Raw genomic sequence first — 16,495 nt, 5'->3', positions numbered from 1 at the left:
TAGATCACAAAGGGGAAGCCTCACCACTTGCGCGTGGCACAGAAGGGAGGGTGTCGTTCTGCATGGGTCAGAGGCGTGTATCACATCTAGAGCCGCCCCTAGGGGCGTGTATCTGCTGTATGATACATCTGATGGCAGCAGTGCGATCCCTGGTACTCTGGTGGCACGCGCATGCGCGGGGGTCTTATAACACCATAGAGTTCATCAGAGACACTGGCGCCGCGCGCATGCGCGAGTACAGCGATCTCTATTGGTTGAGATATAACCCATGATAGTATCAATCTTATCCTTGGCACTCTGGCGTCGCGCGCATGCGCGGGGGTCTTGTAACATCATAGAGTTTACCATAGAGATGCTGGCGCCGCGCGCATGCGCGAGAATAGCGATTTTTATTGGTTCAGACTTAACCTATGACGTCACGATTTGGCGCGAAAATGGGGCAGTCAGCTGTATATAAATTGTTGTTTTTAACATGAACAGCACTTCTTGATAAAGTTCCTTGAACGAAACGCGTTGAAGGTTTGCTGTTGTCCCACACCATGAGTTACAAATAAAGGACTATTTTTCTGCAAGACCTGCTCCTCCTTATTTGCTGTGTGCTGCACACCCTGGCTTTTGATTCCCCAGTTGAACACAGGCAAGCATCACCCCATGGAGGTGGAGGCCTTAGTATGTCCAGAACTCCAGGATCATCCAAGCGCCCCGATAATCATGGGGACCAACACAGACATCGTACAGGATGTGCTCCGCAAGTATCTACAGGAAACGGGTGAATCACCGTTGCTGGCTCTAGCTGCTTGCCCGGGGTTGCAAGAGGTTTGCGGTAAGATTGCGACCGAAGAGGAACATGGGATGCTGTATAGTCAAGAGCGGGGGCTAACCGAGATCCTGCCCGGGGAAGGAAGAATGATGATCGCCACCTGTCGTTATCCGGCCAGACGTCCGGAGGATCAACTGTTCTCCCTGGAAAGCTCGATCCGCGATGACCAGCGACTCGGCTACGAAGTGTTGGCCTCGATAAAGAAGTGGTCGGGGAAAATTCCGGCTCGAACCCAGGTGTACGTACAGAACCTTTCTCCCTACACCATGTGCATTGATCGCCGACAACCATTGGGTCGAATCTATCCAGTAACCCCGGTGGAGAACAGTGTAGCTGAGTGCCCGGTGGTCACTACTCATGCCGTGACCCCAAGGTTGGCATTCGACTTCGGAGATTCACCCTTGACGGAGGGCTGGAAAAGAAGACTGCAGACCAAACTGGAAGAACGACGGGGGGTATTCTCCATAAGTGATATGGATGTGGGGTGCAGTCGCAGTGCACGCCATACCATTCGACTGAGCGACCATGCCCCATTCCGGGAACGTTCTCGCCGCATAGCACACTGAGACGTGGAAGAGGTGAGGAGATTGCTAGTCGAAATGGAGGAAGCTGGTATCGTTCAAGGATCACACAGTCCCTATGCCTCACCCATCGTAGTGGTTCGCAAAAAGAATGGGACCATACGCCTCTGCGTGGACTATAGGACCTTGAACAGCCGTACGGTGCCTGATCAGTATACTCTCCCACGAATCGAGGGACCTCTTGAATGCCCTGACGGGAAGTAAATGGTTCAGTGTACTAGATTTGAGGTCGGGGTATTATCAAGTACCCATGGATCTGGAAGATCAGGAGAGAACGGCCTTCATCTGCCCGCTAGGGTTCTACCAGTTCACCCGCATGCCGCAAGGGATATGTGGGGCTCCTGCCACCTTTCAGAGGCTAATGGAAAAGACCCTGGGGGACCTGAACCCGCAAGAATACTTGGTGTACCTGGACGACATTATAGTGTTCGGAAAGACGCTAGAGGAGCATGAGGAGCGGCTGATGAAGGTGTTGGATCGACTTCAAAAGGAGGGGTTGAAACTGTCCCTGGATAAGTGCAAATTCTGCCGCACATCCGTGACATACGTGGGTCACATTGTATCAGCTGAAGGGATATCCACCGACCCAGGGAAGATAGAGGCAGTGGTGAATTGGCCCCGGCCTAACAACGTTCAAGAACTTCGATCCTTCCTGGAGTTCTGCGGCTACTACCGGCGATTCGTGGAGGGCTACTCCAGCAAAGCTAAACTCCTGAATAATCTCTTAAAAATCTGTCCTGAGGACACCGGCAGGAAAACCACCACAGCACAAACACCATTTGGAGAGAAATGGACCTCTGCTTGTGAGCAAGCGTTCTTGAAATTGAAAGCCAGCCTAACGCAGGCCCCAGTGCTGGCCTATGCCGATCCCGACCGAGAATACGTTCTACACGTGGATGCCAGCTTCAGTGGCCTGGGAGCAGTGTTGCACCAGAAACACGACACAGGGCTCCGCCCAGTGGCGTATGCGAGTCGAAGCTTAACTCCAAGCGAACAGAACTATCCTGTCCACAAGCTGGAGTTTCTAGCCCTCAAATGAGCTGTAGTGGATAAGCTACATGATTACTTGTATGGGGTACAGTTTGAAGTCAGGACAGATAATAACCCAATGACTTACATCAACACGTCCGCCAAATTAGATGCGACAGGTCACCGGTGGTTGGCGGCACTGGCCAACTATCGGTTCAACCTTAAGTATAAACCAGGGCCCACTAACATAGGGGCAGATGCTCTGTCACGGAGGCCGGGGCTTCAACCCTCCATGGATGAGGAAGTATGGGAGGAAATTCCGGGGCCTGGCATATGTGCTCTATGTTCGCTAGCAGCAGTGGTCAACGATCAGGTGGCGTTCTCAGAGCTAAGAGTAGCTGATTCATTAGGGTGTCAATCCCGAGCCATTCCCCGGGCCTACCGAGGTCGGGAAGGAATGAACATTACCAAAGATAAAATCATTTCCTGGAAAGAATTGGTGCAACACCAGATCCAAGATCCAGTGGTGGAACTAGCTCGCCAAGCTCTGCAGCAAGAGAACCCCTCTATTCTTAAGCAAGCCCCCAGAGAACTGGTGAAGCTGTTGTTGAATGAGTTCGGGAAGTTTGAACTGGACAATTGCCTATTGTACCCGGTCATTCCATACCACAATCATCCCGATCGGCGACAACTATTCTTGCCTGAAAGTCTGAGAAATATGGTCCTCCAGGCCCTTCACGATGATCATGGCCATCTGGGCGTTGACAAGACATTCGGGTTACTTCGGGACCGGTTCTATTGGCCAAAAATGAGAGAATCAGTGGAATTGCATTGCCAAAGGTGTACCCGCTGTATACAGAGGAAAACACTCCCCACATGGGCAGCCCCCATGGCCCATCTGAAAGCTCTGGTCCTATGGATTTGGTGTGCATGGATTTCTTGTGTATCGAGCCAGACACCCGGGGCATCGGTAACGTACTAGTGATTACAGACCACTATACAAGGTACGCCCAAGCGTTCCCCACCAAAGATCAACATGCGGTAACAGTGGCTAGAGTATTGTGGGAGAAATACTTCATTCATTATGGATTACCGAACCGACTCCACTCTGACCAAGGCAGGGATTTTGAGAGCACTCTCATTATGGAACTGTTGAAGTTGTTAAACATAGCTAAGTCACGGACTACCCCGTACCACCCAGAAGGGGATGCTATGCCCGAACGGTTCAACCGAACACTGCTGGACATGCTGGGGACATTAAAAGGCTCTCAGAAGACGGAGTGGAGCAAGCATGTGGAGACGTTGGTGCATGCCTATAACTGTACTCGACACGAGTCTACAGGGTATACTCCGTACTTCTTAATGTTTGGGAGAGAAGCCCGACTACCTGTGGATGTGCGACTGCGGATATCTACCGATGGGGTATCCAACAGAACGCATTTCCGTTATGTACAGAGGTTACAGGACAGCCTGCAGCAGGCCTATAAATTGGCTGAACAGGGGGCGGCGCAATTGAATGCGGGTAACAAAAGGCGCTATGACCACAAGGTGCGACATAAGGAGATTCACCCGGGGGATGCTGTTCTCCTTCGTAATTTAGGCATTCCCGGAAAGCACAAACTGGCTGATCGGTGGAGAGATGGGGTGTATGAGGTAGAATCACAGATACCTGGCCTCCCGGTATACCGCATCAAGGACTCCGAAGGCCGGGTAAAGGTGTGGCATAGGAATCACCTACTCCCCATACCTCAAGTAGGGGACAACGAATTGGAGGTACCCACTGCTTCAATTGATGGAGAAACTGAAAGTACAGCGGATGGCCTAGAGACTGTAATAAATGCCACCTCTAAAAATCCTATGGAGGGAACCTCTCAAAGGGGCCTTCCGGCCGCGGGGGCATCTCCCGAAGGAGCTACGGGTAAAGAGCCCCTTGGTCCAACGACAGATACGCTGACTCCCATGAGCCAGCCACTAGACCCGCAGAGCCCGTGCTTTGTGCCACAAAGAGACTTTGCAGACTTATCAAGCCCCTGAAGGGCAGAGTTGGAACTGCCAAATGGGAATTGCTACTCTCCCGAGGAGGTAGCTGAAGAGCAAATTCGCAGAAGCCAAAGAGCTAGTCAACCTCCAATGAGGATGGCTTATGATCAATTTGGGGCACCCCATTATGAGGCTCAGCAGTAGTATCGTATACAGTCAATGCGAATGTGCTAAGTTATATAATTGAACTGCATTTTTATTATATAACATTCTGTGTATAGTTATGTAGGTGTAGCCCAAGCGAGGACGTTGGATTCTGCAAGGGGGAGAATGTAAGGATGTGGTAGGAACCTCATATGTCTGTTCAGTGAGAAGCTTGTGGAGTGTTTGCAACAGTGTTGCAGTGTGCCCTAGCAGAGTGAGACAGGCAGTGTGATGCAATAGCTGAGCTGTGTGTCTGTGCAGATTAGGCAGAGAGGCTCCGTGGAGAAACTACAATTCCCATGAGCTCCTGGGCAGTCACCTGATGTGAAGAACCAATCAGAAGGCTAGGGTGACAGGGACAGGAAAGGGAAGCGTGGGGGAGAGGTCACGCTAGACAGAGGGGTTCTGGAAGGTAAAGGAGGAGGGTGTATGCGTGCAGGGGGTCTGTGACCCGCCTTCATAGGCTAGTTTTACCCCGCAGGCCCTTAGGAGAAACCCCTGAGTCACAGTAGGTTGCTGTGCTGCAGGGACGCCCATAGTGGTAGCAATCAGTCACCTTACTGTGTAGACAGTTAGGGACAAGCGTGCGGAGCAGGTTTGCTGGTGAGCTGCTTGGGACTAGACAGCTGCACTGCAGACATCAAAGACAAGCAAGGATTCGGCTGATCCTTTTCGAAGCATTACCGGTCACCTCTGTGACCGGAAGGTATTTACGTAAAGTGCACCAACACCGGTCAACAGGCGCTGATCCCGCCTTAGGCGTAACTCTTTGAGGACACTAGTGAGTGACCAAAGGCCTAATACACTGAGTTATTCTAACTACTAGCGCAAGGACACGGTGTGTGGGGCACGCGGTGGCGGAACCCGGACATACTCATTAAGAGCGTGGCTGAGCCACTACTATACAGGACAATACTCATTAAGAGCGTGGCCGAGCCACTCAAGGTATAAGGACATTAGCATTTAGCTGCGTTAAAGTTATATTGCATTATAGGATATGTGTTGGGTTATATGCTGCGTGTGTATTAATATGATAGAGTGCTAAGGTTATTGTGCATATAGTAAAGTTGGTTGCATCATACATGTGTGTATATATGTTTCTTGCCCAGGGGAATCTCACATCACGGGCATCCTGGGTAAGTGGAGGCGCTGCGCTATAAGTGTTACCCCAGGCTCCCAGCTAGCGGAGGCTCATATTTCCTGGAGCCGCAGATGCGTGCAGTTACCCGTAGTCGCTTTAGCGTGTTAGAAAAAGGGCTACATAAGCTTCACACGTCCCATGATGAAAGCGCCGTTTTGCTGGGGATTTACGCGTTTCGTTGTATCCTAAAAACTTCTTCAGAGGCTAAAAAGCTGATGGGTCCACCATCCTCTTAAAGCACTGGGCTCCGCTGATAGTAATTGATTAAATAGAATTCTTAATCGTGCTCCCTCTGTGCTTGTCAAGAGTCTGGTGGTAACCATAGCACTGGTGAATGCACAGCCAGAATACATATATTAAGCAGTACACCACTGATATGAATCATATAATGATAGCATTGCTAGTTTATAAAATGCAATCTTAATCATCAACATACACATCATAAAAACCAACTGAAAAGAAAGATGTAAAAAGAAAAATTTGGCACTGGTAATTGTAAGAGCAACTCTCTGGAGAAACTTAACCTCTGATAGAGATGAAATCCAAAAGGACAAAGGTGATGTGGTGATCTGTTCTAATATACTATATAAATGATTAAAAAAGCCTGACAGGAATACAATATGCATGAAAAGGGTCACACTAATGGTACAGCGCGTGCAAGGGAATTACAGGAAAACATGATGCATTGAACCCTGTCAAATTAACAGAGATATACATAAAACAAGAAGAGAAAGTCAGCGGAGCCAAAACTACACAACTACACTCCCTCAAAATGTAATTAATTAAATGACTATATACCAGTCATTCTGGTATCAGACCAAAATCGAGAAAAAAAACAAAAACCTGCTGACTACTTGAGAACGACCGAATGAGACTCCTTAGACTGGACAGAGAGACCTGGGAAAGGACTGGATGATCGTACTCGCATCTATGCACTCATTGAACCCTTTTGGTGACAGGGTACCCAGAGTGTATATCCAGAATGTTTCCTTGGCACACAGCTTCTTGAATCCCCCCTAAAATTGAGGGTGGGACAACTTCCAGGCCCATAATGGACATCGTCTTTGGATCTTTTTGATGTTTTTCCAGAAAATGCCTGGACAGACTGTGCATCTGGAAGCCCCTTATAACATTGCGACGGTGTTCAAGAAACCGTGTTGCCAATGAACGCATCGTCCTACTGATGTATTGTGGGCCACAACTACAAGAGATTGCATACACAACATATGTAGATAGACAGGTGATATGGCCTATTACTGAATGTTTTGAATGATTGCTGTGTGAAAAAATCTCCTGGGTTGGTTTGAGATGCTTGCATGTAATGCAGCGACCTCTTCCACATTTATGGTTACCACTTGCAAATGACCTCTCCACTAGAGTAACAGATTTTATTGACTTGAATTGACTGGGCGCCAAGATGTTTTTAATGTTCCTAGTCTTCTTAAAGACCACTGGAGTCCGCCCAGGCAACTTTGAACCAATATACGGGTCGCTCCTAAGGATTCCCCAATGTTTGTTCAGAGTTCTTTTGATCAAATAAGCACAGGGATTATACTTAGTAATGAACTTGTAAATCTCATATGTATGATATATATGTGTGTGTGTGTGTGTGTGTGTGTGTGTGTGTGTGTGTGTGTGTGTGTGTGTGTGTGTGTGTGTGTGTGTGTGTGTGTGTGTGTGTGTGTGTGTGTGTGTGTGTGTGTGTGTGTGTGTATGTGTATATATATATATATAACATAAAAAATGAATAGACGATACCGTTCTGTGGCTAACGAAATGCTTTTATTTGTGTGAGTATTCGAGATACACTGATCTCTTCTTCCGCCGATGTTACAATGAATGAAGCCAAAAAAGGGGTTTTTACTTTACATGTTGGAGAGTGTTACAGGACGGTATGTGTTGGAAAGTGTTACAGGACGGTGTGTGTTGGAGAGAGTGTTACAGGACGGTGTGTGTTGGAGAGAGTGTTACAGGACGGAATGTGCTGGAGAGAGTGTAACAGGACGGTATGTGTTGGAGAGTGTTAAAGGAAGGTATGTGTTGGAGAGTGTTACAGGAAGGTGTGTGTTGGAGAGTGTTACGAGAAGGTATGTGTTGGAGTGACTGTTACAGGAAGGTATGTGTTGGATAGAGTGTTACAGGACAGTATGTGTTGGAGAGTGTTACAGGAAGGTATGTGTTGGAGAGAGTGTTACAGGAAGGTATGTGTTGGAAAGAGTGTTACAGGACAGTGTGTGTTGGAGAGAGTGTTACAGGACGGGATGTGTTGAAGAGAGTGTTACAGGAAGGTATGTGTTGGAGCGAGTGTTACAGGAAGGTATGTGTTGGAGAGAGTGTTACAGGAAGGTATGTGTTGGAGAGAGTGTTACAGGAAGGTATGTGTTGGAGAGTGTGTTACAGGAAGGTATGTGTTGGAGAGAGTGTTACAGGACTGTATGTGTTGGAGAGTGTTACAGGACAGGATGTGTTGGAGAGAGTGTTACAGGACAGTATGTTTTGGAGAGAGTGTTACAGGACGGTATGTGTTGGAGAGAGTGTTACAGGCAGGTATGTGTTGGAGAGAGTGTTACAGGAAGGTATGTGTTGGAGAGTGTTACAGGAAGGTGTGTTGGAGAGAGTGTTACAGGAAGGTATGTGTTTGAGAGAGCGTTACAGGACGGTATGTGTTGGAGAGAGTGTTACAGGAAGGTGTGTGTTGGAGAGAGTGTTACATGAAGGTGTGTGTTGGAGAGTGTTACAGGACGGTATGTGTTGGAGAGTGTTACATAAAGGTGTGTGTTTGAGAGTGTTACAGGACGGTATGTGTTGGAGAGAGTGTTACAGGAAGGTGTGTGTTGGAGAGAGTGTTACAGGACGGTATGTGTTGGAGAGAGTGTTACAGGAAGGTGTGTGTTGGAGAGAGTGTTACAGGACGGTGTGTGTTGCAGAGTGTTACAGGATGGTATCTGTTGGAGTGTTACATGAAGGTGTGTGTTGGAGAGTGTTACAGGACGGTATGTGTTGGAGAGTGTTACATAAAGGTGTGTGTTTGAGAGTGTTACAGGACGGTATGTGTTGGAGAGAGTGTTTGTATGGGATATGATCCCAGTGTTCAGGGCTCAGCTTATCCTAGGTACATATATGTGAATGTACACTTAATCACAGCAATAATTAATCCAGACACTCGAGCATAAATAAAGGCTGTATGAGACTTACTATGGTAATATAAGCAAGAAGGTGTACTAGTTATGCTGGAGGAATAACAGAGAACTCCATATATACCATAAAGGTACTGTATAAATCCCCAGTAAAACAAAAAAGTGCTCTGTTAGGCGTGTGCTCTGTAAGCTGGGAATGCATGCACATAACGTCTGGGGCTGGCGTGCGTGTAGGTGTGCGTGCAGGAGGGCGTGGGCGCGCCCGGCGCTGAGCAGAGGAATCGCCGATGGGAGTGATCCCGCGACGGCGGCAGGGGCGAGGAGCCGTGGAGGCCGGTAAGGCAGGATTGTTTTGTGTGTCCAGGGGCTCCCTGCGGAGAGGGAGTGCTCTGTGTGGGAAGCGAGGAGAACGCCGATTCCTGACATACAGGACAGTATGTGTTGGAGAGAGTGTTACAGGAAGGTATGTGTTGGAGAGCGTGTTATAGGAAGGTGTGTGCTGGAGAGAGTGTTACAGGACAGTATGTGTTGGAGAGAGTGTTACAGGAAGGTGTGTTGGAGAGAGTGTTACAGGACGGTATGTGTTGGAGAGTGTTACAGGACGGTATGTGTTGGAGAGTGTTACAGGATAATGTCAAAAGTAGCTCGGCCACTAGCATATAAGACGTCTTATCAATACATATGAACAAGATAATACTACCAAATGTACAGTCTTATCAACATAGCATAATCCATTTTATGTACATCTGATAGCCACACTGAGTACATAGGGGTATTTGAATCATAAAATTTATGATTCAAATACCCCTATGTACTCAGTGTGGCTATCAGATGCACATAAAATGGATTATGCTATGTTGATAAGACTGTACATTTGGTAGTATTATCTTGTTCATATGTATTGATAAGACGTGCTTATCTGATATATATCACTTCCTGAGATCTAGCATAATAGTATATATGCTAGACAGTAGACAGTTTCTCCACCTCTTGTTGTTTTTAATGATCGAGCTTTTAATTAGTAAAGTCTTAGTAAGCATGTATGGTATATTCACGTTGTGTTTTGTATATATTGCTATTCTCCCATTATACACACGGCTCCCAGGCCACACCCACAGGGGAGGCTATTCTTCAGCTAGTTGCGCTATTGGTTGTCATATTCACCAATGGGTTAGTCTGGTCAGCAACTCGTGCGAGATTTGGAGTCCCAGTAACGTCATCGTTGGGGGCGGGAGCCAGAGTTTATAACGGGGAACATAGCAGACGCGCATCTACTCTTTGATAAAGGGACTTAGGTCCTGAAACGCGTCAGAGTGTTTTTGTACTCCTTATGACCACGCAATAAATCGTTTTTTTATTCCTGAACTGGTTTGCAGCCCCCATTGTTTGCGTTGCAGTGCTCCGCCACCGGACCCCACGGGACCACACACTGTGTTGGAGAGAGTGTTACAGGAAGGTGTGTGTTGGAGAGAGTGTTACAGGAAGGTGTGTGTTGGAGAGAGTGTTACAGGACTTTATGTGTTGGATAGTGTTACAGGATGGTGTGTGTTGGAGAGAGTGTTACAGGAAGGTGTGTGTTGGAGAGAGTGTTACAGGACTTTATGTGTTGGATAGTGTTACAGGATGGTGTGTGTTGGAGAGCGTGTTACAGGAAGGTGTGTTGGAGAGAGTGTTACAGGACTTTATGTGTTGGATAGTGTTACAGGATGGTGTGTGTTGGAGAGAGTGTTACAGGAAGGTGAGTGTTGGAGAGAGTGTTACAGGAAGGTATGTGTTGGAGAGAGTGTTACAGGAAGGTATGTGTTGGAGAGAGTGTTATAGGAAGGTATGTGTTGGAGTGTTACAGGAAGGTATGTGTTGGAGAGAGTGTTATAGGAAGGTATGTGTTGGAGAGAGTGTTACAGGAAGGTGTGTGCTGGAGAGTGATACAGGAAGGTGTGTGTTGGAGAGAGTGTTACAGGACTGTATGTGTTGGAGAGTGTTACAGGATGGTGTGTGTTGGAGAGAGTGTTACAGGAAGGTGAGTGTTACAGGATGGTGTGTTAAGGAGAGTGTTACAGGAAGGTGTGTGTTGGAGAGAGTGTTATAGGAAGGTGTGTGTTGGAGAGAGTGTTACAGGGCGGTTTGTGTTGGAGAGTGTTATAGGAAGGTGTGTGTTGGAGAGAGTGTTATAGGAAGGTATGTGTTGGAGAGAGTGTTACAGGAAGGTGTGTGTTGGAGAGAGTGTTATAGGAAGGTATGTGTTGGAGAGAGTGTTATAGGAAGGTATGTGGTGGAATTGCACTTGAGGAAAGTGCCACCATCGTGCTCTGCGTGCTGAGACTGAGTGCTGGGCTGTGGGGGAGTCCCAGTGACTGGGAAGGGGTGTGTGCGCAGCTGTGCGTTGGTGAAGTAACGCATCCATGGGGTGTTTGTTATTGCGCATGCGCTTTGGGTAATGGCAGTGTGCGCATGCCTGATGAAATTTAATCGTGACGTGCCTGGACTGCGCATGCGCGCATAATATAACGTCTTCAGCATTTGTGACGGCTTGGTGATCTGTTCTGCGCATGCGTGTACTGCAGTGATGCGCTGCTTGTCCGGAGGCTGAATATTATGTAATTCGCGATGTTCACCGCATGCGTGCCTGCCAAAGCACCTCGGGGTACGTACGGTCTGTTCTACGCATGCGTACACTGGCGTTCTTTTCAGGGCATGCGCGGCCGTTAGAAGCTCAGTCTGCGCGGCCATTAGAAGCGCAGTCTGCGCATGCGCTAATAGTAACTGCTACTATGTGAGAGCGGCAGCAAAGATTATAATTATGAGACTGGAGCCGGTTTATGTAATTACTGAGAGTTTTGTAGGAGTCTGTTCGCAAGTGGCAAGCAAAGCAGTGCTGGGGTTCTGTGCAGGCCCCTCTGGCAGGGAAATGGGTGAGGGGCTGTCCTGTCCAGGCCCCTCTGGCAGGGAGATGGGGTGAGGGGCTGTCCTGTGCAGACCCCTCTGGAAGGGAGATGGGGTGAGGGGCTGTCCTGTGCAGACCCCTCTGGCAGAGAGATGGGGTGAGGGGCTGTCCTGTCCAGGCCCCTCTGGAAGGGAGATGGGGTGAGGGGCTGTCCTGTGCAGGCCCCTCTGGCAGAGAGATGGGGTGAGGGGCTGTCCTGTGCAGGCCCCTCTGGCAGGGAGATGGGTGAAGGGCTGTCCTGTGCAGGCCCCTCTGGCAGAGAGATGGGGTGAGGGGCTGTCCTGTGTGTAACATCTCTCCTGTTCTTTTGCGGAAACAGCATACGCCCAGAAGAGGCTTGTGTTTTTGGGAGATGGAAAGTGCGGAAAGACCTGCCTCGAAATCGTGTTCTGCAGGAACGAGTTCCCGAAAGATAACCTCCCAACCTTATTTGACTTCTACTTAAAGGAGATTAAAGTTGATGTCACACGGGTAGGAACCCGGGGACGGATACCAGGCGGCTGGGGACGTGGAGGTCCATCTGGAGGGTGCACTCTGTCAGAGCCTTGTGCATTATTAGGCTGTGGCCAGGGTGACATTGAGCAAATGCCTGCGCATGCTCGGCGCTTAGCTGCTTGCCGAAGCAAGCAAACTTGAATTTGCCTCTCGCTGGCGCGTCACGTGAGGGAGAACCAGATCTGTGACGTCATGGCCGAGCCCCGCACGCACCTAGCCGGCTACAAATCTCCCAGCCGAGCATGGAGCATGTCGTCACCGCACATGAGCGCCAGCGCGCCCGCTCCCTGCCTGGCCGCAGCCTTATATATGGACGCTTCTGTTCCTTCCTCTGCCACTAGGTGGAGCTGGTCATGTGGGACCCACCCGGACCGGAAGATTCCTACCGGCTGCGGCGGAACCCATCCTATCCGGACGCCGACGTTATATTAATGTGCTTTTCCATCGATAACCCGGACAGTTTAGGTAGGAAAGATCGATTGAATCGCTGACACATCACTGCACTTGAACGCTCTCCATCCGATCCGTACTTGGTTATGTTAATGTAGGCATATAAAATACTAGAGTACAATCTCCTTCAGTTGAAGAACAAACAGCGGGTCTCCAGAAGATACTTTTTGAGATAGACCTCTGGAGAGCCGCTGTTTATTCTTCAGCTGAAGGAGATTTTACCCTAATATTGATAGCGCCCTTACCGGTGATGGACGTGCACCCAAGGCATTTGTGCGGGAGTCCAGTGAGGGCACCTTTTCTCCAAGCTTGAATATGAAATACTTCAGCATGTGTTGCAGTGAAAGGGTTAACCTGTTCCCCTTGTCCCCGAGCACATTTCTCTCCTAGATTTGCCGTCTTTCCTTAAACACTCGCTGTATCTGCTGTTATTCTCCTACCCTGTGTTGTCGCTGACGTTACTGTGTGTGAGATCCCCTCTGTCTCACTATCATGTGTGTGATTGAGCTCCGTCCCTCTCTCCTGTGCACAGACACTGATGTTAGTGTGTGTGAGATCTCCTCCGTCTCTCTCTCCTGTGCACAGACACTGATGTTAGTGTGTGTGAGATCTCCTCCGTCCCCCTCTCCTGTGCACAGACACTGATGTTAGTGTGTGTGAGATCTCCTCCGTCTCTCTCTCCTGTGCACAGACACTGATGTTAGTGTGTGAGATCTCCTCCGTCCCTCTCTCCTGTGCACAGACACTGAGGATTGATTTATTTTTGTGACAGTAAACATCCCTGAGAAGTGGACTCCGAAGATGAAACGTATCTACCCCAATGTACCGATCATCCTGGTGGGGAACAAGAAAGACCTGCGTAACGATGAGCAGGTCTGTACCCCTCCTGCGTTTCTCTTCTCCCTGCTTCCCAGGGTACGTACTTCTAAAGGTGCTGCTGCCGCTATCTCAATCCCGCAAGGCATGATATCGCAGCTTCCTATTGGCCCGTGAGACTTTTAAACGGCCATATTTAGTGCCCAGCCAGAGCGATTACCGGCAGTCACTTCAGAGGTAAGGATATCAGGAAGCAAGGGCTTACCAGAGCTGAAATGAACGTCTTTCTGGAGACCACTAGCTTCTTAACTGAGACAACAGCAAAATCTACACAAACCTGACACTTTAAAGGGAGCCGATCCATGGCCTACCAGTTCTTAAGTGACTGGTGACACAAAATGGCCACAGTGTCGGAGTGTCTGGCAGCCAATAGAAAGTTGTAATGTCATCAGAGGGTTATGTTAGAGCATTTTATTTGTGACTCCGCAGACATGGCACAAAAATCTACATATCTCAGGACACACGTTCCCCGGGGGGAGTTTCTTATTAGTGTGGGCTCTGAATTAATGGGGGCCATTGCAAACATGACGTTGTTACATTAAGATCCCCTCGTTAAGGCTGAGCCCGTATGTAACCACAGAAGTTAGATTTAGAAGGGTTTGTCTTTAGTTGCTTTGGTTACATGTTTTCAGCGTGTTTATTACGTGTGGCTTTACGTTTGTTTAACCATTTGGCTGCCAGAGGGTCTGCAACACATTGCTCTGCACAGTTACTGGCGCCTCTGTTAGGGAAGGGGACTGTTTTAGACCTGTAATGTGTTTCCTATGTAAGTGCTGGTAGTTGGGAAATAAAATTGGACATACAGCGCTGCCGGGATGACGTCCCCTGCACCCAAACTTCAGTTCCTGAGAAAAGAGGCTCATTCTGGGATTCAAACTGACCTCACCTACTTCAAAGGCACTAACCCTTGCATTGCAATTTATTGTACTTGTCGGTCTGTGATGTATTGTCTCGTATTGTCTCGTAATGTAGTATCACACCGTTCTCCGGAGAGCCGCTCGCCATGTTAATCGTTCTGCCGTTCTTTCCGTCCCGCAGGAGCCGGTGAAGCCGGAAGAAGGCCGGGACATGGCCAACCGGATCGGAGCCTTCGGATACATGGAGTGCTCTGCGAAGATGAATGACGGAGTGAGGGAAGTGTTCGAGATGGCCGCGCGGGCAGCCCTGCAACCCAGGCGCGGATGGTGGAAATCCACGTGCCTTCTCGTCTAACGGAAAAACACCACGTAACACGACAAAAACCCATCCTCACACTCCTCGGAGAGACTGGGGAGCCAGTCTATGAAGAGGGGAGCTCCAGGGCATCTGATAGTCATGAAAAATCCTTGAAGTGATGGTTATTAATCTTTTGGGTTCTTACCGGCCTTTTTTTTGGTCTTTTTTTGGATTTCATTTATTCTGTAATGAGTTAAGAGAAAAAAGAAAAAAAAATCATCTTGCTACCAGTATTTAAATTCTAATGTTTTCCCTTTGATATTGTGACGGTAGAGGACAGCCAGCCTCACATAATAAAGGTGAAGTCCGGCTGGTTGTCCCTAAACCGTGTGTGATAGGCCACCTCTGAGAGGCTCGTTCTGGCCTGAATGTTAAGTGTTTGGTGTAACCTCTTCCAGCAAAGAGCTTTATCACTGTGTGATAGCTGGAAGGGGGAAACTGTGTGAATTGGGGACTGGGTTTGTAAAAGCACTTTATTACTTGTGTTAGTGTGTTCCCCGCACAGTTAGCAAGTCCGCAATGTACTTTGTGTTTTAGTATTTCTCGTGGTCAGACACAGTCATTCACTTAGCTGGGCTACAGACAGAGAAATACCGGTTCGTGACCAAGCTTGGGAGCGGGTTAAATACCTGGACAATGGTGAGTGGGAGAAGGGCTGTGACCCAGATCTGGGAACTGATTCTCGGCAGTGCAGAGTCTTTGTTCTCCCTAGACACTGAGGCGCCTACCCCGCAGGGGGCATGGGGCTGGACAGAGGAACCGTTGCTGGGTCTCAGCCCTGTAGACACTATTCCTATGGGCCAGCTCAAATTTCCCACTCGCCCGTAGTTCATGCCCGGTGGGCAGTCCAGAGTCCTTAGGCCGTCCTCCTTTTCTGATTGGTGCAGCCGGATGAGCCCTTGTCCTCTGGTGCATCATCATGATCCGTGCTCTGATTGGTCGGCGGCATCTGCTCCAGCAAAAGATAGGCAACCGAGAGCTATGGAAGGGGAGCAGCCGATCAGAGTAGCAGGTGCGTTTTAGAGTTGGAACGGAGAGTGTGATGTTACGACTGGCGGGTGATTCGAAAGTGCTATTGGTAGAATAGCACTTAGAAGAGACGGAGAAGCGTTCAGGGCAAGCCTACTGAAGCAGGCCCCTGCACCTAGTTGAGGCTGGTTTCTTCCCCCAGGCCCCAGTCGGTGGGTGTACACTGTGGTTTGTATGTTTGCTGGCTTGCCAGAATAAACTTTCCTTTATTCAGCTATTGTGTCCTGTCTGATGATCGTGATCCTGGTGGTAAAGGTGTTAAAAGTTCTGGTCCCCCGTGACATATATTATATATATCTTCTTTGTGTTAGCAGCACCAGACTAACTGACATTCCACTCTAACTCCAGCCCTGAAAATAATTGGGGTCGCAATGTTCCCCAGCCATAATTAACAAAGGGCAGAGGGATTTATAATAATTCCAGCCATTCAGGGATTTTGTAGCGTAAAGGCGAATTTAATCCTCCATCTTGCCTGCGCATCGGTCTCTACTTTCAATAACGTAGCTACTGGTGATCAGTTGAACGGGAGAATTTAAGATGGCAGGATTGGCGCTTAAAACTTGGGTCTTTTCTAAGCTATTAACTAGTGTCCTGGGTATAATAGCAAAGGTTCGCTTAAGGAGTTGGGTTACAGTATGGCAAGATGTCCCCGAA

The 16,495-nt window shown here is 48.7% G+C and overlaps 1 protein-coding gene across 2 annotated transcripts; it reads left to right on the top strand.

The window, feature by feature from the left end:
- The first annotated feature begins 11,320 nt into the window (after positions 1 to 11,320).
- On the top strand, positions 11,321 to 16,054 carry LOC142468022 (transforming protein RhoA-like). 2 transcript variants are annotated; one of them, XM_075574080.1, is made up of 5 exons: positions 11,321 to 11,476; positions 12,096 to 12,247; positions 12,613 to 12,736; positions 13,494 to 13,594; positions 14,636 to 16,054. In XM_075574080.1, the coding sequence occupies exons 1-5, from the start codon at positions 11,440 to 11,442 to the stop codon at positions 14,807 to 14,809; spliced, it is 588 nt and encodes a 195-aa protein (XP_075430195.1). In that variant the 5' UTR covers positions 11,321 to 11,439; the 3' UTR covers positions 14,810 to 16,054. The 2 variants fall into 2 exon arrangements, with proteins under 2 accessions (XP_075430195.1, XP_075430194.1); XM_075574079.1 differs by lacking the exon at positions 11,321 to 11,476 and adding an exon at positions 11,525 to 11,744.
- The last annotated feature ends 441 nt before the right edge of the window (positions 16,055 to 16,495 follow it).

Source organism: Ascaphus truei, chromosome 17 (genome assembly GCF_040206685.1).
Source record: "Ascaphus truei isolate aAscTru1 chromosome 17, aAscTru1.hap1, whole genome shotgun sequence".
In the NCBI taxonomy this organism is placed as follows: Eukaryota; Metazoa; Chordata; class Amphibia; order Anura; family Ascaphidae; genus Ascaphus; species Ascaphus truei.
Note: the sequence above shows the minus strand (reverse complement) of the source record. Positions and strands in the feature narration are given on the sequence as shown.

What these genes read in the sequence shown, in the direction of transcription:
- LOC142468022 (XM_075574079.1), top strand. Translation starts at nt 11,633, where the DNA reads ATGAGACTGGAGCCGGTTTATGTAATTACTGAGAGTTTTGTAGGAGTC. An exon ending in CCCCTCTGGCAGGGAAATGG is followed by an intron (nt 11,745 to 12,095) that starts GTGAGGGGCTGT and finishes TTGCGGAAACAG; the next exon opens with CATACGCCCAGAAGAGGCTT. An exon ending in ACCTGCGTAACGATGAGCAG is followed by an intron (nt 13,595 to 14,635) that starts GTCTGTACCCCT and finishes TCCGTCCCGCAG; the next exon opens with GAGCCGGTGAAGCCGGAAGA.